Source organism: Haliotis rubra, unplaced genomic scaffold, assembly GCF_003918875.1.
Source record: "Haliotis rubra isolate DU_JTF1 unplaced genomic scaffold, ASM391887v1 Scf19, whole genome shotgun sequence".
Taxonomy (NCBI): domain Eukaryota; kingdom Metazoa; phylum Mollusca; class Gastropoda; order Lepetellida; family Haliotidae; genus Haliotis; species Haliotis rubra.
Window position 1 is genome coordinate 1105309 of NW_025765891.1, and position 22629 is coordinate 1127937.

At 40.3% G+C, this 22629-nt stretch overlaps 1 protein-coding gene across 1 annotated transcript; it reads left to right on the top strand.

Annotated features, from left to right (window-relative positions):
* Positions 1–1368: 1368 nt before the first annotated feature.
* LOC124274336 (synaptobrevin homolog YKT6-like) lies at positions 1369–22355 on the top strand. Its single transcript, XM_046709698.1, has 8 exons — positions 1369–1627; positions 3331–3460; positions 3898–3980; positions 4629–4729; positions 15972–16030; positions 16546–16657; positions 17427–17528; positions 18356–22355. Exons 2-8 carry the CDS (start codon positions 3354–3356, stop codon positions 18389–18391), a joined length of 600 nt encoding a protein of 199 aa, XP_046565654.1. The 5' UTR covers positions 1369–1627; positions 3331–3353; the 3' UTR covers positions 18392–22355.
* Positions 22356–22629: the final 274 nt, after the last annotated feature.

Here is a 22629-nt window from a genome sequence, read left to right on the forward strand (position 1 = left end):
CATCGAAACAGAAAATGATTGTGCGGTCACAAGAAGAAGGGGCATAACTCTGGTAAGTTTACTGTCGTCATCAGGTTTCCACTAAAACATGCTGGCTTAATGCATGTGTTTTGTCACATACCCACAGAAGACATTATAAAAACACTACACAACTTCTTTGAGTGGCATTTGGCATGGGCGGATCCGCGCGCGTGTGTGTGTGTGTGTGTGTGTGTGCGTGTGTGTGCGGCCATCCCCCCACCCTTCTGTCCTGAAAGTTTATTAATTGACCATTGAAAACGGGTGAAATGGAGTGTGCACCCCCACTTTCTCAAAAAGCTGTATCCGCCCCGTTTAGAACATCTTTTGTTGTGATGAGCATCGGAGAGAGTTCTATGGATAATAAAGAAGTTGTATATCCATAGAACTCTCTCCGTTGTTCGAAACATTACACAGTTGATTTTGACAGATTTGGTTAATGTTTACTACTACATTCTTTATATGTTTATATATCTTAATAAGCACCACAAAATGAGAAAGGTTTAACACTTTGCTAGCAAAAGAAACAAGTGCTTGCTACGCATCAACGGTAAGCCACCGATATAGGTTTTTTTTAAATTTACTAAAAAATGTGTGTATATTATTTATATTTAATTTGAGAATGAAAATACATAATAATAATAGGCCATTTATATAGCGCCTTTCCACGTCTCAGGGATATGCTCAAAGCGCTTCCTGAGCTCAAGTTAAAACTACAATGTATATACAGTTGGCAGGTACGGATGATTGGAAGTCACTTGTAGCGGAGAAATAGATGAGTCTTTAGTCGTGTTTTGAATGTACCTAGGGAAGGAGATGATTTTAACTCGATAGGGAGAGAGTTCCACAGAGAAGCTGCTGCATATGAAAAAGTTCTTGAGCCAAATGAACATACATATAAAGTATATATTCAGAACACATCGTTCATTGCTTCAAAACTGAATGTACACGTGCCAAGATTTCACACTTTTAAGAGCTTATGGAAAAGTACTTATAAAAACACTTAGTACTGAAAGGAGCTGATGGGTGAACAGGGGTTCTTGTTATGACTTTTAAATTCAATGTGAATCTATTTCAATAAACATTTAACATACAGAAATGCTGTTAATTATTATATTTTGTTTACATTTCTTCACACATCTGACACTAGATAAGATAATATTCTATTTTCAGTATTTGACACATGGCCTTTACGTCATGCTATAGTTTTGGCTTTCACGGGTGCTTTAAGGTATTCCAATTAAGAAGTACGACTTGAACACATGTATAATGCGTATAAGTGTAACCCTGTGTGAAGTACATGACAAAATACGAAACTCGCCCTACGGGGATACCTCTGCTTCATGTGACGTCATATCCGGTTTAAGTCACGACCAACTTGGCACTTCTGTTTGATACAATAATTGTGTTTAGTGGCAGATACTAAATAGAGACCTATCGAAACTTTCACCACAATCACCAAATACAATCAACCCTAGAATTTATTGAACCGTCAGGATCTTCACTTTGTTTGATTCCGTGTCCGACAAGATTCTACCTGTTTGTTTTGCCGACGCGTATTGCCTCTGCCACAGGCCTGTCAGTGTCACAGTCAAGTGATTCAAGTGATGTAAGTCGAACTGTTTACTGAGTTAACATGGACCTGTATCCATTGAGTCAGTATGTAGTAACTTATTCCCTGAAACTCAAATATTTATGTTATCTTTGTCTGTTTTAGTGCTTTCTCACATGAAAATATAATAAACATGGATTTGGGGAATATCCGCGATACTTGTTGATTTCATATGGAATATGTAAATACACTTAAGTGAGTTGTTACTAAAGATTCGCTGTATTTCTTAGCACTAATTAGCTCTATTGAATCCATATGGCTTATATCAGCTGGAACCGCTGTTAGACTATTGACTATTAGAGGAAAGGATTATTGGTAAACTGGTTACAAAATAAGGTGGCGAACATATCTATAACCACACCCAAGTTTTGAGATTATATTACTTTTATGCAGGTGCACCAAGGTAAACGATTAAGCACTAATCACAAGGTAAACAAGAACTAGTTATTCATGATACTATTTTGATGCCATCGTCAAGTGTTGCCATATAGGATTAGCATATTAGCCCAGCTTTTTTTCATCTGGCAATAGAAGTTTCTTTCTCAGTATGACACCAGTATGCCTTGGAGGGTACAGTATTCCCAAAGTGGGCTAGTTTGTATGGTCCTTTGATATGTTCCCACATAAAATGTTTAAAAAGCACCAGTTAAAAAACAAGGCAAAGAACTGAGCTGGCAATGATTGAGCTGCAATAATCCGATGTTTAATCAAATAGAAGGTTTGTACATGAAACCTTTCTGTGGACTTCAGTACAATATAGTTTACAAACAAATCACAATACCATTTGACATAACTGTATGATGTATGTACATTGTAAAATATATTTAACTCACCTTTCCCACAAAACGCTTACAGCCCCGGGTACTTGAGATAAAACTAATGTTGTGTGATTTGGATGCACATATGTATTGGAATTGTTCACCATCTCATCAACCATCAGTTCAGCAACAACAATATTTTCCACATTCAAAACGTCCTTTTTAACCACCAATGCAGTGTAATAAAATCAGATTTGTCCTCTTAGTTAACAGGCTCAGCCAACATGATAGAACTTAGATAACAGTGACTGTTGTCATGCTATCTTACTATCATATTTTGATAAGAAAATGGGATTTTTTGTATTTTAGTCCTCAATATGTTTATAAAATGTTTTTGCTGGTAGTAACTTTTGTTGATTGTGAGTGTGTGTTGACATCTTCATGTCCAGGTCAGCTAAAGTTGTTACCCTAGTTGTCATTCCTGGTCAACTTTCTTGAATTATTATTCTTGTCTCCTTTGTTACAAGTGTCATGTAAGGTATTTCTTCATGTTTGGGCTAAATTGAAATGGGATTAAAATTATTAAGAGTAATAACCAACCTGCCTATTTACCAAATACTGTTAATTTACAATGTTTTTCACTTTATTAAATCTACTATCATTTTCAAAGGAAGATGCACATTCTACTGTTGAAAATTTACACTTGAATATATTTTAGTATGTTATCAACTGGTTATGAATTATCAGTGATTAGGCTGGTGACAAGACATTTTTGTGATTTTATCCATTTTTTATGGAATATTCCTCTATAACATTATCAGTGATCATGTAGCATTTGATTGGTTAACCAAACCATTGTGTTTTCACCTGTCCTGCTGTCAAGGTGAATAAGTTTAACTTTGTGTAAATTTCACCTTTTGCCATGTTTTGTTCATACCCTAGATCAGAGGACAAACTCAGCAGCCATGAAGTTGTTAAGCTTGACAGTGTTATACAAAGATGGGTCCTCCAAGGTTAAAGATATGGCTGTGGCCTATGAAGTGTCATCTTTTGGCTACTTCCAGAGGAGCAGGTAACTGTCGGTTGTTGTAATGTTGCTGGGATTAAAGTCTCTTTGTTTTAAAATTTGCAGTATAAATCTGCCAACTATGAAAGATTTAAATGCTGAAAAAATTATGTGAAAAGCAGTGTTTTTTTATTCAGCCGATCAGAAATAATAACAAACTAATTTATCAATATGAATACAAATTTATCTTACAATTTTCCAAACACAAGAATTTATGACAAATCATGACAGATTCATGCCCATAATAAAAGGGAGTTAACTCTAAATTCAAGTAGCATTTGTATGGATTATACTTCTTTAATATCTGTATGATAACATAGATCCTAATGCCATTATTATGGTGTAGGATATTGAGTAGTTTAAATTATCATGTTATATTTATGAACATCTCAATAAAGAAAGATGTCTCTGGTTTCTTCATTTCAATGAGATGTTTATTTCAGCATCAAAGAGTTTATGGATTTCACCAGTAAGATTATTGCTGAGAGGACAGCTGTGTGCTCCAGAGCTTCTGTCAAGGAAAATGGTAGGATTTGGTCCAGTGTCATGCATAAACTCCCTTGTCTGAACCATACCTTTAAAATGGTATGGTTCAGACAAGTGAAAGATGCTTTAACTGAATGAAAGTTGTGATGAAATATTGCTTAATCCAGGCAATTCACTGTTACAGAGCTGGGCGGTGGGCTAGCCTAATGGTTAAAGCGTCGGCTCGTCACAATGACAACCCCGGATTCAAATCCCCACATGGGCACAATGTGTGAAGCCCATTTATGGTGTCCCCAGCCATGATATTGCTGGAATATTGCTAAAAGCGGCGTAAAACCCAACTCACTCATTCACTGTTACAGAGAACATTTTAAAGTGTCTGTGATGAGTGAACATAGTGACAGGCTGTGTTTGATGGTGATCTTTATGATCTATATGATGTCAATGATTCATTTTTTCTGAAAACATGTATCATGTGTAAGTTGTGTTTATCTGATTTTTGTGATCCACAGTGGTCTACATTAAGCATGAATGTCAAGGGAATCCTTATTGTAATGGCGTTTCAATGTTAAAGATTTAAGATTCAGGGGGTCTCTTGACATACCATCAAAATCTCACTGACTCAAGGTCCTCTTTAATGTTAAACATTGATCTCTGTCAAGATGCCTAATATTGTCTGCTGTTTCAGAATATATGTGTCATGTGTACGTGAGGAGTGACGGACTGACAGGAGTTCTCGTAGGAGACCACGAATATCCACAGAGGGTAGCTCATACGCTGCTGAACAAGGTACGGAGAAATCTGCTACCAGCCCCGAGGCCCCCGTCCCAAGGCCCCCATAATGGGGTTTAATGGATTGAGGTGTCTGACCTGGGAGGCTGTTTCTTTATGTCAATCACTTCATTGTCTGGTCAAGGCTTGAGTATGGACTGCTGGCCACAAAATATTGCTTACTTTGGCATTAAACAACATTCACTAACTTCCTTTGCTAAATAGTTAAGATTTACTAGCTAACATAATGATCTCATGCATGTCACTTGCATGGTTAATTCTGCTAGACAAGACAGCGCTGGATACTACGACTGCTGTAAGTCACTGTTAAGGTATGGGTGTTACCATCGTCTTAGCACTACATCCGTCGTAAGTCACTGTTAAGGTATGGGTGTTACCATCGTCTTAGCACTACATCCGTTGTAAGTCACTGTTAAGGTATGGGTAGTACCATCGTCTTAGCACTACATCCGTCGTAAGTCACTGTTAAGGTATGGGTGTTACCATCGTCTTAGCCCTACATCCGTCGTAAGTCACTGTTAAGGTATGGGTGTTACCATCGTCTTAGCACTACATCCGTCGTAAGTCACTGTTAAGGTATGGGTGTTACCATCGTCTTAGCACTACATCCGTGTTACCATCGACTTAGCACTACATCCGTCGTAAAGTCACTGTTATGGTATGGGTAGTACCATCGTCTTAGCACTACATCCGTCTTAAGTCACTGTTAAGGTATGGGTGTTACCATCGTCTTAGCACTACATCCGTCGTAAGTCAGGTATGGGTGTTACCATCATCTTAGCACTACATCCGTCAGGGTCACTGTTAAGGTATGGGTGGTACCATCGTCTTAGCACTACATCCGTCGTAAGTCAGGTATGGGTGTTACCATCGTCTTAGCACTACATCCGTCTTAAGTCACTGTTAAGGTATGGGTGTTACCATCGTCTTAGCACTACATCCGTCTTAAGTCAGGTATGGGTGTTACCATCGTCTTAGCACTACATCCGTCAGGGTAAGTTAAGGTATGGGTGTTACCATCGCCTTAGCACTACATCCGCCGTAAGTCACTGTTAAGGTATGGGCCTTACCATCGCCTTAGCACTACATCCGGCCGTAAGTCACTGTTAAGGTATGGGTGTTACCATCGCCTTAGCACTACATCCGTCGTAAGTCACTGTTAAGGTATGGGTGGTACCATCGCCTTAGCACTACATCCATTAAGTAAGTCACTGTTAAGGTATGGGTGTTACCATACATCCGTCGTAAGTCTGGTATGGTGTGTGTTACCATCGCCTTAGCACTACATCCGTAGGTCGCCCAGCACTGTTAAGGTATGGGTGTTACCATCGCCTTAGCACTACATCCGTCAGAAGTCACTGTTCAGGTATGGGTGTTACCATCGCCTTAGCACTACATCCATCAGGGTCACTGTTAAGGTATGGGTGTTACCATCGTCTTAGCACTACATCCGTCGTAAGTCACTGTTAAGGTACTATGGGTGGTACCATCGTCTTAGCACTACATCCGTCGTAAGTCACTGTTAAGGTATGGGTGGTACCATCGTCTTAGCACTACATCCGTCGTAAGTCACTGTTAAGGTATGGGTGGTACATGTACCATCATCTTAGCACTACATCCCGTTGTAAGTCAGGTATGGGTGTTACCATCGTCTTAGCACTACATCCTTCTGAGTCACTGTTAAGGTATGGGTGTTACCATCGTCTTAGCACTACATCCGTCGTAAGTCACTGTTAAGGTATGGGTGTTACCATCGTCTTAGCACTACATCCGTCGTAAGTCACTGTTAAGGTATGGGTGTTACCATCGTCTTAGCACTACATCCGTCTTAAGTCACTGTTAAGGTATGGGTGTTACCATCGTCTTAGCACTACATCCGTCTTAAGTCAGGTATGGGTGTTACCATCGTCTTAGCACTACATCCGTTGTAAGTCAGGTATGGGTGTTACCATCGTCTTAGCACTACATCCGTCAGGGTCACTGTTAAGGTATGGGTGTTACCATCGTCTTAGCACTACATCCGTCGTTAGTCACTGTTAAGGTATGGGTGTTACCATCGTCTTAGCACTACATCCGTCGTAAGTCAGGTATGGGTGTTACCATCGTCTTAGCACTACATCCGTCAGGGTCACTGTTAAGGTATGGGTGTTACCATCGTCTTAGCACTACATCCGTCGTAAGTCACTGTTAAGGTACTATGGGTGGTACCATCGTCTTAGCACTACATCCATCGTAAGTCACTGTTAAGGTATGGGTGCTACCATCGTCTTAGCACTACATCCGTCGTAAGTCACTGTTAAGGTACTATGGGTGGTACCATCGTCTTAGCACTACATCCATCGTAAGTCACTGTTAAGGTATGGGTGTTACCATCGTCTTAGCACTACATCCGTCGTAAGTCACTGTTAAGGTATGGGTGGTACCATCGTCTTAGCACTACATCCGTCGTAAGTCAGGTATGGGTGTTACCATCGTCTTAGCACTACATCCGTCTTAAGTCACTGTTAAGGTATAAGTGTTACCATCGTCTTAGCACTACATCCGTCTTAAGTCAGGTATGGGTGTTACCATCGTCTTAGCACTACATCTTTTGTAAGTCAGGTATGGGTGTTACCATCGACTAAGAGCTACATCCTTCAGGGTCACTGTTAAGGTATGGGTGTTACCATCGTGTTAGCACTACATCCGTCGTAAGTCACTGTTAAGGTACTATGGGTGTTACCATCGTCTTAGCCCTACATCCGTCGTAAGTCACTGTTAAGGTATGGGTGTTACCATCGTCTTAGCACTACATCCGTCGTAAGTCAGGTATGGGTGTTACCATCGTCTTAGCACTACATCCGTCCAGGGTCACTGTTAAGGTATGGGTGTTACCATCGTCTTAGCACTACATCCGTCGTAAGTCACTGTTAAGGTACTATGGGTGGTACCATCGTCTTAGCACTACATCCATCGTGAAGTCACTGTTAAGGTATGGGTGCTACCATCGTCTTAGCACTACATCCGTCGTAAGTCACTGTTAAGGTACTATGGGTGGTACCATCGTCTTAGCACTACATCCATAAGTAAGTCACTGTTAAGGTATGGGTGTTACCATCGTCTTAGCACTACATCCGTCGTCAAGTCACTGTTAAGGTATGGGTGGTACCATCGTCTTAGCACTACATCCGCCGTAAAGTCAGGTATGGGTGTTACCATCGTCTTAGCACTACATCCGTCTTAAGTCACTGTTAAGGTATAAGTGTTACCATCGTCTTAGCACTACATCCGTCTTAAGTCAGGTATGGGTGTTACCATCGTCTTAGCACTACATCTTTTGTAAGTCAGGTATGGGTGTTACCATCGACTAAGCGCTACATCCTTCAGGGTCACTGTTAAGGTATGGGTGTTACCATCGTGTTAGCACTACATCCGTCGTAAGTCACTGTTAAGGTACTATGGGTGTTACCATCGTCTTAGCCCTACATCCGTCGTAAGTCACTGTTAAGGTATGGGTGTTACCATCGTCTTAGCACTACATCCGTCGTAAGTCACTGTTAAGGTATGGGTGTTACCATCGTCTTAGCACTACATCCGTCGTAAGTCACTGTTGTGGTATGGGTAGTACCATCGTCTTAGCACTACATCCGTCTTAAGTCACTGTTAAGGTATGGGTGTTACCATCGTCTTAGCACTACATCCGTCGTAAGTCAGGTATGGGTGTTACCATCATCTTAGCACTACATCCGTCAGGGTCACTGTTAAGGTATGGGTGGTACCATCGTCTTAGCACTACATCCGTACGACGTAAGTCAGGTATGGGTGTTACCATCGTCTTAGCACTACATCCGTCTTAAGTCACTGTTAAGGTATGGGTGTTACCATCGTCTTAGCACTACATCCGTCGTAAGTCAGGTATGGGTGTTACCATCGTCTTAGCACTACATCCGTCAGGGTCACTGTTAAGGTATGGGTGTTACCATCGTGTTAGCACTATATCCGTCGTAAGTCACTGTTAAGGTACTATGGGTGGTACCATCGTCTTAGCACTACATCCGTCGTAAGTCACTGTTAAGGTATGGCTGGTACCATCGTCTTAGCACTACATCCGTCGTAGGTCACTGTTAAGGTATGGGTGGTACATGTACCATCATCTTAGCACTACATCCGTTGTAAGTCAGGTATGGGTGTTACCATCGTCTTAGCACTACATCCTTCAGGGTCACTGTTAAGGTATGGGTGTTACCATCGTCTTAGCACTACATCCGTCGTAAGTCACTGTTAAGGTATGGGTGTTACCATCGTCTTAGCACTACATCCGTCGTAAGTCAGGTATGGGTGTTACCATCGTCTAAGCACTACATCCGTCTTAAGTCACTGTTAAGGTATGGGTGTTACCATCGTCTTAGCACTACATCCGTTGTAAGTCAGGTATGGGTGTTACCATCGTCTTAGCACTACATCCGTCAGGGTCACTGTTAAGGTATGGGTGTTACCATCGTCTTAGCACTACATCCGTCGTTAGTCACTGTTAAGGTATGGGTGTTACCATCGTCTTAGCACTACATCCGTCGTAAGTCAGGTATGGGTGTTACCATCGTCTTAGCACTACATCCGTCAGGGTCACTGTTAAGGTATGGGTGTTACCATCGTCTTAGCACTACATCCGTCGTAAAGTCACTGTTAAAGGTACTATGGGTGGTACCATCGTCTTAGCACTACATCCATCGTGAAGTCACTGTTAAGGTATGGGTGTTACCATCGTCTTAGCACTACATCCGTCGTGAAGTCACTGTTAAGGTACTATGGGTGGTACCATCGTCTTAGCACTACATCCATCGTAAGTCACTGTTAAGGTATGGGTGTTACCATCGTCTTAGCACTACATCCGTCGTAAGTCACTGTTAAGGTATGGGTGGTACCATCGTCTTAGCACTACATCCGTCGTAAGTCAGGTCACTGTTAAGGTATGGGTGTTACCATCGTCTTAGCACTACATCCGTCTTAAGTCACTGTTAAGGTATGGGTGTTACCATCGTCTTAGCACTACATCCGTCTTAAGTCAGGTATGGGTGTTACCATCGTCTTAGCACTACATCTTTTGTAAGTCAGGTATGGGTGTTACCATCGACTAAGCGCTACATCCTTCAGGGTCACTGTTAAGGTATGGGTGTTACCATCGTGTTAGCACTACATCCGTCGTAAGTCACTGTTAAGGTACTATGGGTGGTACCATCGTCTTAGCACTACATCCGTCGTAAGTCACTGTTAAGGTATGGGTGGTACCATCGTCTTAGCACTACATCCGTTGTAGGTCACTGTTAAGGTATGGGTGGTACATGTACCATCATCTTAGCACTACATCCGTTGTAAGTCAGGTATGGGTGTTAACATCGTCTTAGCACTACATCCTTCAGGGTCACTGTTAAGGTATGGGTGTTACCATCGTCTTAGCACTACATCCGTCGTAAGTCACTGTTAAGGTATGGGTAGTACCATCGTCTTAGCACTACATCCGTCGTAGGTCACTGTTAAGGTATGGGTAGTACCATCGTCTTAGCACTACATCCGTCGTAGGTCACTGTTAAGGTATGGGTGGTACATGTACCATCATCTTAGCACTACATCCGTCGTAAGTCACTGTTAAGGTATGGGTAGTACCATCGTCTTAGCACTACATCCGTCGTAGGTCACTGTTAAGGTATGGGTGGTACCATCATCTTAGCACTACATCCGTCGTAGGTCACTGTTAAGGTATGGGTGGTACATGTACCATCATCTTAGCACTACATCCCTCGTAAGTCACTGTTAAGGTATGGGTGGTACATGTACCATCATCTTAGCACTACATCCCTCGTAAGTCACTGTTAAGGTATGGGTGGTACATGTACCATCATCTTAGCACTACATCCCTCGTAAGTCACTGTTAAGGTATGGGTGGTACATGTACCATCATCTTAGCACTACATCCCTCGTAAGTCACTGTTAAGGTATGGGTGGTACATGTACCATCATCTTAGCACTACATCCCTCGTAAGTCACTGTTAAGGTATGGGTGGTACATGTACCATCATCTTAGCACTACATCCCTCGTAAGTCACTGTTAAGGTATGGGTGGTACATGTACCATCCTCTTAGCACTACATCCCTCGTAAGTCACTGTTAAGGTATGGGTGGTACATGTACCATCATCTTAGCACTACATCCCTCGTAAGTCACTGTTAAGGTATGGGTGGTACATGTACCATCATCTTAGCACTACATCCCTCGTAAGTCACTGTTAAGGTATGGGTGGTACCATCATCTTGGCATTATTAGTCACTATTGGAGTATAGATGTTGCTATCTTCTCACCTGTGGGACTGTAAAAGAAACGTTGGAGGTATGAAGAACAGAGTGATTTACGCAACAGTGGTTTTAGTGAATACTTGAGACTACCAAGAAATACACAAACTTTGCTGGTTTCTACTAACACAAAGGAAAGACTAGTTCATTCATTCATGAATGAAGGGAGTCCATGAGAGTTCACTGAGTTAAATTTGGGCTAAACCAGTGGTTGAACCATGAGCTGAAGGTGTCAGGTTAAAATATGTAGTGAACCAGGTCACTCATACCGCCCACTCAATCTGTTTATAACAGCATAACATGATTTAATGTTCTTCATTGCTAAAACTTCTGTATTGATGTGTGTAAATAGAAATGGTAGGTTTAATAACATATTTTAAAAGTTTGATCAATAATCACTATTGAACATGAGATTGATTTGCAACACCTGTCTTATCAATCAATATGTTGTCAGCCAAGGATACTGGATATTTCAATTTTCTCGTACCCTTTATTGTTAAAGCTGTTCTGGCTATACACTGGATTGGAGGCATAGTATGACCAGAAATTATTGAGAATTTTAGGAATATGTTTAACTGGATTTCTAGTATAAACAACCATGACCAGCTCTCAAGTGCTCGGTTTCATTCAAGAGAGACAACTCTGTTAATCCTTTTTCATTAGTTTGTGAAGAGTTATCCCCCTTTGTTTACTTGCTAGCAGACGGCATTTTCAGTGATCCTCAGTATGGATGATTTAGAGAAGAGGAAGTTGATTTTAGAGTATTATAACAAGGACATCAGATCAGCTAAAGTGATTTCAAGTAGAACAGGCATCCCTTTGTCCACTGTTTATCGTGTTTTGAAAAATATTGCAAATGGATATGGCATTGAGCACCAGAGAGGCGCAGGTAGGCCCAGAAAATTATCTGTCAGTGACAGGAGGAGGCTTGGTATTCTTGTTTCTAAAAACAAACGAAGGAGTTTAGAAAACTTAAGGCTGGATATGATTGATAGAGGAACTGTGGCTGTCTGTAAGGAGACAATTAGAACTGAGCTGCATGCAATGGGTTGGCAGAAATGTTGCGGAATTCCATCACCGATAATGAAACCTGAACAAAAAGAGCGAAGGTTGAACTGGTGCTTACAGCATAGAAATTTTAACTGGGACAATGTGATTTTCTCAGATGAAAGTTCTGTGTGGCTGTTTCCTAATACACTGAAATTCTGGACCAAACAAACTGAAAAACCTTTGTATCAGCACCCAAAGTACAGTCCGAAATTTAACGTGTGGGGTGGCATATCTGTATTAGGGCAACGCCCCTCTGTGTATTTGAAGGGAATATGAACAGTGAGCGGTACACAGATATTCTCGAGGGACATTTACTTCCATCTGCTCACGTGTTCTATGGAAATGTTTGGATTTTCCAGCAGGACAATGACCCAAAACATCGTTCAAAGCATTCACAGGCCTGGTTTCGGACCCAAAATATTGACATTATTTGATTGGCCAAGCTATAGCCCTGACCTAAATCCAATAGAAAATGTTTGGGGACTTATGAAGGAAAGTGTCAATAAGAAAAATCTGACAAATATTGCTGAAATGAAAGAAGAGGTGGTCTGATATTTGGACAGCATGGACCACGACTTTCCAACTTCTTTGATCAGTAGTATGCCCCGCCGCATTGAAGCCTGCATTGCTGCCCATGGTGACTTGACAAAATACTAACTGTTCAGCAGTCTTTAAATCTGGAGTTATGTTCTGCTAATATTCACATTAATACGTGAGTAATGAGTGAAAAAAAAAAAAATTACAATCTTTAAATTCTCAATAATTTCTGGTTGTACTGTATGTCGAAGATGCCACTTTAACCGTATATTCAAGAGGGACAGTGGGGTAGCCTAGTGGTTAAAGCGTTCGCTCATAATGCCAAAGCGATTCCCCACAAGGACACAAAATGTGAAGCCCATTTCTGGTGTCCCATCAAGATATTGCTGTAATCATATAGCTAAAAGCGACATGAAACCATACTCACTCCTTTATACAAAAGTGGAGTATTATTGACTGAGTTGAATGTCACTACTTTTTATAAGATATGTGAGTGAGTTTACTTTTACGTTGTTTTTAGCATTATTCCAGCAATATCACGACGGGAGACACCACATATGGTCTTCACAAATTGTACCCATGTGTGGAATCGAACCTGGGTCTTCGGTGTGATGAGTGAGTGAGTGAGTGAGTTTAGTTTTACGCCGCACTCAGCAATATTCCAGCTATATGGCGGCGGTCTGTAAATAATCGAGTCTGGACCAGACAATCCAGTGATCAACAGCATGAGCATCGATCTGCACAATTGGGAACCGATGACATGTGTCAACCAAGTCAGCGAAACTGACCACCCGATCCCGTTAGTCGCCTCTTACGACAAGATAGTCGCCTTTTTATGGCAAGCACATGGATTGCTGAAGACCTATTCTACCCCGGATCTTCACTAGGGCTGGGACGGATACTCGGGTACTCGAATCCGTACAGCTAGAATCGAGTCCTATTTCAAGGAATCGAGTACCCGGAAAGGGAGAGAACTCTGTAATGTCAAGGGAATGTAAACGCTAACCTAAAGCAAATGAGCTAAGTTGATTGTTTGGGCTCATTTTGAGCTTGGTGCAAATGGCAGAACCAATTGGCGACTGCGTGTACCATGCTATTTATTGCAGAAACAGTACAAGTTTGATGCACAAACATCTTGCTCTAAAACACAGCGTAAAACACGAAGGTGTTCATTACATCGATGTAACTCTAATTGCTTATTAAGTTAGTTCATAAAAGCTTGGCTGTTAAGACTACATTGAATGTTGTCTTTAGTTTTTCATTTCAATTTCATGAGACACATATTTAACTTCTGTGTCAAAGCTGAATACATTCACCATAAAAGAGATTGTAATTAAATGATTGTATGTGTTGGGATTATCAATTAAAACTAATAAATTAACATAATAAAGCGAGCGTTTATTAAAAGAGCACATTCTGATTTACCAAATTCAATGTTAGGCTGATTATCATGACAATAAGAAGAAAGATAATCAGAAATATATAAACACAACTTCAATGAAAGAACTCAGTGTTCACTTTTATACAAATTTAGAATATTTAAATAACAATAGTTTTGTGCTGTTTTGTTTATCTAAGCGTAAAAATATAGCATTTAGATGCATTTCTTTTGTCGCTACATTCAAACAAAAGTATTTTAATGCAACTTTTAATAACCTTCTGGAAGGATAAAACTTTAATTACGGTTAATGAGTTATTCACGGTCCTGTATTTGTCTGTACTATGTAATGTATAATAGACACACTGTAATGCAACTGACTTGCGCAACAGAGCAAAATGACCAGTCTTCCCTCATGCGAGCGAAGCATTTTGCTATGCTGCTTAACTCAGTTGCATTACAGATTGCCGATCTGTATATCTCGTATAGAATTTTCCAGTCAGTAAATACATCAATCACATTTCATTCTATGTAAGTTTACATAAAGTCCCCATGTAAAACATTATAGGTTCAGTTAGAATATCACATCTGAAAGCAGTTCAACAACAGAATAAATTGCCTTTTTTCATTGACGTAACACACATTTAATTACATCTTTGGTATTGTCCGGTTAATGGAGGTTATTATTAACGATTGTAATATATCTGAACATGAGCAATGAGTTGTCAAGTCATAGTGGAATATAAGTTAGTAATGGTGTTGCTCTTTGTATCAGTTAAACAGACGTAAATTAAATAGTTTAAGATCAGTTTCAATGTCTTATTGCCATCCTCTCATGTTTTCTAAAAAAATCTCTGTCAAATCGTGATTGAATATTCAGAAAGTTGACAGAAGCGCTTTATTCTTGACGTTTCCGGGTACTCGATTCCGATTCGGGTAAGAACATGCGGGTACTCGATTCCATTTTTCCCTACCCGTCCCAGCCCTAATCTTCACGGGTCCTTCGGTGTGATGAGCGAACGCTTTAACCACTAGGCTGCCCCACCGCCCTTCGTATGATATATACTCCCCACATCAGAGATAATTTCTGGCTGACAGTAATGATGGCTTGAAGCTCTGGTGTCACCGTATGATTCATGCAAATAGTACTTTATCCAAACTCTCACAGAACATACTGGCGTAACTATATCCTTTGCATCATGTGTGAGTGAGTGAGTGAGTTTGGTTTTACACTGCTTTTAGCAATATTCCAGCAAAATCACAGCAGGAGACGTCAGGAATGGGCTTCACACATTGTACCCATGTGGGGAATCAAGCCTGGGTCTTCAGTGTGGTGAGCCAAAGCTTTAACCACTAGGCTACCCCCACTGCCCGCATCATGTGTGAACCACAAACAAGTGGTTCACATCATGAGCATCTTGTAGGGATCCCTCATGGTTAAAACTTATATGTTGACCAACATTCATCAGTGAAATATATTGGTTGGAAATCCATTACCCAGCTCATAATTGTAATAATTACATAGTAAATTGGCAAAAATATGTCTTGTTACTGTTGTACCTGTACAGGTATTTACACACAGCATTGTACTATGATGATTAACATGAGGGTGGTTTTGGAGTGTATGTTTTAGTTTTATAATGTAATTGTAAAATTCCCTAACAATGAAAATCAAGGGTAAGTAGAAACTGGAGTGAATACCTTTTTGCATGTTTGTATGTGGATGGTGAAGTAATTGTCGGTACCGGAATTGTATCCTCTTGAGTCCAAATCTCGGTTTGCCCCAGATATGTGTCTAGGTTTGTCCTCATCATACCCAAGCTTTCAGGTTGTGAGACTTGTATCAGGCTTTCTTCTTATTTTAAGTGGACTCCATGATATAACTGAAATAATGTCCAAAGCACTTCACATCCAACTCTCTCACTGCACTACTTCATCATTATTGTTTCAGGTGCTTGATGACTTTGCTTCCAAATACCCCAAGTCAAACTGGGATGTCCTTGGTAGCAGGTAAGGCTTCACTTTTTCCTGTTTATAGAAACAGAAGCATCACTTCCTTGGCGAAATGATCCAGTTTGTTAACTGTAGTAAATTTGATCTAGTAAAATTCAGATTAGTACATTCACAGACTCACATTTTCCTTCGCTATGATTATGGTTCATTTTTCATTTGAGAATGTTTGTCTCAGTCATCATGACTCATCAGAATTTTAGCCAATCCCTGAACTGAATAAGCCAAGCAGCCTCAGGAGATTTGTAGCCAATCCCTGAACTTTATAAGCCAAGCAGCCTCAGGAGCTATAGCTTGATTGTACTTTGCAGACCATTGTGATATCATTGGTTACCATGACATCACAATCAAATGACATCACCAGTCATTTGAATGGAAAATAGAAACTTTCCGTCTGTCTTTTGATAACAAATATATCAACACTACGTAACATCGGGTTAGATTCGCTTTGCATCATAGGTGAGATTCTAAACACACCAACAGCCATTGATGGATGATCTGTTTGTCTATTACAGTCAGATAAACTTCCCACAGTTGAATGATTACCTGCAGAAGTATCAGAACCCCAAAGAAGCAGATGCTATGACAAAGATACAGAATGATCTGGATGAGACAAAGATAATATTGGTGAGTTGGGGATGTTCTTGGATGGTGTAGTTAAAGAATAGCACCACAGCACCCCTCACTTGATGCAGGACGGACAGTTAGAAGAATAGCACCACAGCACCCCTCACTTGATGCAGGACGGACAGTTAGAAGGGTCTGATGGTCACAGATGTAGGTGACAAATAGTGTCTGTTATCTCCTACAGTGAAGGGACCAAATGTGTGTTATCTGAAGGAACCTGTGAAGATTCGGGTTAGAATTGATCTTCAGTAACCCATGCTTGTCGTAAGAGGCGACTAACGGGCTCGGGTGGTCAGGCTTGCTGACTTGGTTAACACATGTCATCGGTTCCCAATTGCGCAGATCGATGCTCATGCTGTTGATCACTGGATTGTCTGGTCCAGACTCGATAACTTACAGACCGCCGCCATATAGCAGAAATATTGAAGAGTGCTGCATTAAACAACAAATCAACCAACCAATGAAACTGATTGGGCATAAAACAATGTTCACTCCCTCATTCTCCTGTGTATTCAGACCCTGTGACCATATTGTGGTGAGGTGAATCCACTCAATGGTATTTAGTGGCCAAGATGAAACTCCATTGATGAAGGGAGACAACTAAGGATCACTTGTTTTTGGATGTGACTTTGTTGATGTTGTTACCCATTGTGTACACTGCTGAAGTGTTTCTTGGAGGTTCCAAGCCCTGGCATGACTGATGATGTGTAATTGTACCCCAACTTTTGATGCTTATACTGTCAGATACTCACCTGAAAACCTTTTCCAGCACAACACAATAGATGCAGTCCTGCAACGTGGGGAGAAGCTGGATGATCTCGTCGACAAGTCCGAGGGCCTCAGTACACAGTCTAAAGCTTTCTATAAAACCGTGAGTCACCGCTGTCTCTATGTGAAGGATTAGTAGTCAGTGTGTTCACAGCATTGCTCGTTAGCTTCACCAAGGTGTAGGGGCGGTGGGGTAGCTTATCATGCTGAAGACCCGGGTATGATTGCCCACGTGGGTACAATGCATGAAGCCCATTTCTCAAGTCCCCCTGCCAAGATTTTGCTAGAATATTGCTAAAAGCGACATAAAATCAAACTCGCTCACTCATTTACTCAATTCAACAAGGTGGAGATGTGTACAACCTTTGTCATTATTCTCGTTCTACATACGGGGCGGTGGGGTAGCCTAGTGGTTAAAGTGTTCTCTCGTCACGCCGAAAACCTGGGTTCTATTCCCCATATGGGTACAATGTGTGAAGCCCATTTCTGGTGTCCCCCGCCATGATTTTGCTGGAATATTGCTAAAAGCGGCGTAAAACCACACTCAGTCAGTCGGTCATTCTACATACCAAGTGTTGTGGTACTGTCCCACCAAAACTCTGATCTATTTTAAGGAGAGTATATTTAGTTGTCCCGTCAGACCAATGTCATAAGACAGATTTTAATATGTTCCACTGTTAGATTTGTTTTGTCCTTATTAAAATCCTTTTTGTTTACCATCATCTGACTTCTAGATTATTGTTATTTCTTCCTCACAGCAATTCATAGTTCAGGTTTTCTTTCCCCACATAAGTCATAATACAAAGTTGGTGTGTTATTGGAAAACAAGTAAGTCATGTTAAATATTGTTGTGGCATTTATTGTATGTGTTCATTTCTTGTACAGAAATATGAACCGCTCCTCTGTAAGAGATATTTTTGTGTATTGCAGGCCAAGAAAACAAATCAGTGCTGTGTGATACTATGAGGTGATATGAGGACAATGTGACTGCAAGCTGCTCCACCTGAAGCTGACAATATTTCCCTGTTAACTGGGATGAATGATGGGAAATCACTTGTCCAGTCTATATTTCCATTTAAATTATTATCTGCTGCTTCAGAAGACTGCAATTGTCAAAAATCCAAGATATACCAAGATATTGATATAATTTGTAGATACATTTTTAAGATCTTTTTCAGGGCAATTGTCTAGTTCTATAAATATTTTTATGGGATTTTTTTGACATGTTGAAAATGTTTTTTGTTATTACTTGAGGCAAACAGTTTGAAGATTTAGAAAATCTTCTGTTATCTTAAGAGGAATGTTAATTTTGAAAGAACCGGCCTACATATAACTTGAGCTGCATTTTCAGAGTGATAATGATCTTTAAAAGCTTATTGGGTCATGATGGCCCCATGATGGCCTCTAAGGCACGGGATCTATCTGTACAGAGTTGCTTCCCTTTGTTGTCCCAGGATCACAAGTTCAGTGTTGCTGTGATTATGATCCTTTGTGGTCACAGTGCTACATGCACAAGTGATACATGTCTCATCACTTTCTTGATTTTTTGACAAAATGTGGTAGAACGGATCTATTATTCAAAGCTCAAACTGAAATAGCTGAGCAAAACAAAACAAGTTTCCAGGGGATGTTTAGGTGTTGATGCATCAGTATTAACAAAAGTAGGGCGGAATTAAATATGAGTCTGTATATTAATTTTGTGATTGACGTTTTGAGATGTAAAGTCCTGAAGATGTGTCAGGAAATGAACTATAAACATCTTCATCTTGTTTATGGATATACTTTGCTACTTGTGATTGGGCTGGATGTGGTTCATTTGAGATGTTACAAAGTTATCTCCCCTTAATGTTGCTTGGGAAGATGTGCTTCAATGAAGACATGCTTATTGAATGGTGTGATATGAATGCTGATAATGTGTGATAGATCACAAGTAAATACATTCACCATGTGAATTGCAATATCTTGGATCTGTTGATATGCCTGTGTTAATACTGTCAGCGCATGTTAGTTCTGACACAACCTATTCACTTCTACATCTAGGGAGGAAACCCATGGTAGGCCGCTAAGACACGCTGAACACTCATGTCCGTAGTGGTCTCCCCTGTAGACATGCTTCCTGTCTACTCACAAGAAGACTCAGGACTAGACACAGTCTATTTGAAGCATGTGACTGAAATTGAATGGATTATTGTCTGTACAGAAGTCAGCAGGGCCAGGGCTAAAACACGTTCTCGGTAACCCGTGTTTGTCTCCCTGTTGGAATTCTGTGGTAGAAGAGTCCTCCGTGTCATGCAAATTTCAAGCAAGAACACAAACAGAACATGTTCTAAAGAACACACTGTAAAAAGAAAATGTTTTTCTTAATTTTTGTTGTCCTCACATTATTAACGTGTAATGTATGACTGACCACAAGGTATGAGCAGTCAGACTGTTGTGTTCGATATAATAAGTGCTGATACAATGTCACTCTATGTTTCATTCGGTATATACTATGCTCATAAAGTAGAATGTTTATTTGGTTGTCAATTATTATGTTCTGGAGTGATATTGTGATACTTGTCACATTTATACTTGAATGTTGTGATGCTCGGTATTGTGTATCTATAGATACCAGTTTGTTTTGTATGAATGGAGTGTGAACATGTACATATACAACAATGACCTATGGCTACATTGTTATTGTGTGCACATATATAAACTGTGTGTGGAACATTACATTACTTTCAGAATTCATCAACAAATGAATTGAAACTAACAATCAATGTATTCACTATCACACAAGAAATAGTGGTTTTTGATCATAAAGTTTTGATTTGCTTCCTGTTTGTGGGAAGATAACATGTATCTATTTAGGTAAATTTGATGTCATGTGTCCAGATGTGTATTATATAATTATGTATATTTTGTGGATCAAGCCAATTTCTTTCACATTTTACATGTAACCATGGTAACTGCATATATACTTCATTGTTAGGAGTAGCAAAATTAGTAATGTCAGATTTTGTTGAGATGGGAATAGGCCTCAAACCATATTTTGGAAAAAAACACACACTTTGAGCTGGTTGAAATGAGCGTATTCAGATGCCTGTTTGTTCATATTTTCTGTACCTTGTGCCAGACCCATGTCATTGCTTGTTTTGGGACCCTTTATCATCAAGGTGCAAGTGTTTTGAGGCCATATTTTCAGTATTGTTTCGATGGGGTTAATAAGAATATTGTGACCAAAAGAAATCAAGAAAATGATCGTTTGAAGAAGTGTTTTTTACATCACTTTCACAAAAAATGGGCTAGTTTTATCTGTAAAGAAGAAAATTAACTGATCTGAATATGTGATCTGTGATCAAGAGCTGAGTACCAGAGAACAACACATCTGACTTCCTTTAAACCCAGGGTAAACCTAGACAGGTGTGTTCTACAGAATCCATCAAGCGCTGAGATATTTCTTGTTTCATGTATATGCAGACAGAGCACTTGTTTTATTCTGAATGATGTCAAGAATAAAATATTTCAATGATTGTCAGATTAGTGTACAGTGTTACATACCATGGGCATGCAGGAAACCTATTCTCATTGTTTTGAATCCTAGTTTGCACTGAACACCAACACCATACCCATGCTGAAGGTGTGGCTTTCCTTGCACATTGTAAAGACATGGTATCATTACTGTATCACATGGTACCCAACTCACTCACTCACTCCTGTGATGCAGTCCTGCCTCACTTTGCCAAAGGAACATGTTCAACATAAAGATATTCAATATTATTTTGTTAGGCAATCTTTTTAAAAAAACAACCAAAATAATGATTGTATGTACCAGTCTCTTGAGATCTGTATTATGCTTGTCAGAGGACTAAGTAACAACTGTACCTTCCAGGGCAGAGTTAAAGTAAAAACCAGGTGGCCTCTGTGACTTATCAGCAGACAAAGTAAGGACCAGGTTACCTCTGTGACTTAATGAACTAAAATTATGTGGATTGTTCCTCATGCTTTTAGTCACTGAATTGCCTGGTCCAGACCAGCTGCCTGTAGCTGGATGACTGAGGCCTTTAGTCACTGAATTGCCTGGTCCAGACAAGCTGCCTGTAGCTGGATGACTGAGGCCTTTAGTCACTGAATTGCCTGGTCCAGACAAGCTGCCTGTAGCTGGATGACTGAGGACTTTGGGATTGAAAACATTCATTCCAATACTTTACTAGTCACAGAGTTTTGTAGATTTGTTCTGTTCCAGGTGTTGTGTTTCACCGAGTCCTCACAAGGCAATGGTTGACTGCAACTGTGAACATAACTCTGTATCAGAATTGAAAGTGTGTTCTCTATCATGATGTAAAAGGTTCAGACCACTGAAGCTGTTCACATTTATCCTGCACATATCCGAAATGCTAATTTTGTTCAAAAAGTGTTTTGGGGGGTGGCCCATTTGTCCATGGCACCACATCAGCTGTGCAGAGATCTATCCCAGAGTTTCTTGGTTCGTCAGCACCAAATCCAATTCTGGGTTGATGTGCTGAATGTTTGCTAACTTTCCTGAAGCTGACATGCCGTGATATAACTGAAATACTGTTCATTGTGGCATTTAGCCCAACTCCATTTGATACTGGCACTCAAAAGAAGTTAAGGACCACCCTGTTCCCGGTGTGACTGATCAACCATAGAAATAAATATAAAAGAACTGGGTGGTCGTTAAGATCTTTAGAGTGGTGGATTCTCCACAGGAAAGGTTTCTCTGTCTGCACTGTCACAAGCCGTAGCAGTGGTATCGAGGATCATAGAGGGCCTAACATATCGATACTTACCATGGTATGACGAGAAATATCAGTCATTTTATCATTATGTGCCAATAGGTCTATTACATCATAGCTTGGAAGCTTTGAAAATGAAAACTGTCCTTGAATGTAGTGAAAAAAGTGAATAAAATGTTAAATGCTCTAAAGTGTATTTTTTCCTTTACTACCCACAGGAAGCCTAGTGAAAGTGACAGGAACCTAGGTTGGTTGTAAAAGGCGACTTAATGGATCTGGATGTCAGGTTCAGTGACTTGGTAGAGACATGGATGATGATGTAGGTGGAATATAGGCGACTGAGGTGTAAATAAACAGATGCACTTTCTAAGTGCTTAGTGACACACGTTTGTCTTTCAGCATGGTGCAGTGGACTGTTTCGCAGGTATTGACATCATCCAACAAGGGTCCTGTATCACAAGGGTC

Coding starts and splice junctions, on each gene's coding strand:
- LOC124274336 (XM_046709698.1), top strand. CDS start 3,354: ATGAAGTTGTTAAGCTTGACAGTGTTATACAAAGATGGGTCCTCCAAG. Junction 16,031..16,545: donor TGGGATGTCCTTGGTAGCAG/GTAAGGCTTCAC, acceptor TGTCTATTACAG/TCAGATAAACTTCCCACAGT. Junction 16,658..17,426: donor ATGAGACAAAGATAATATTG/GTGAGTTGGGGA, acceptor AACCTTTTCCAG/CACAACACAATAGATGCAGT.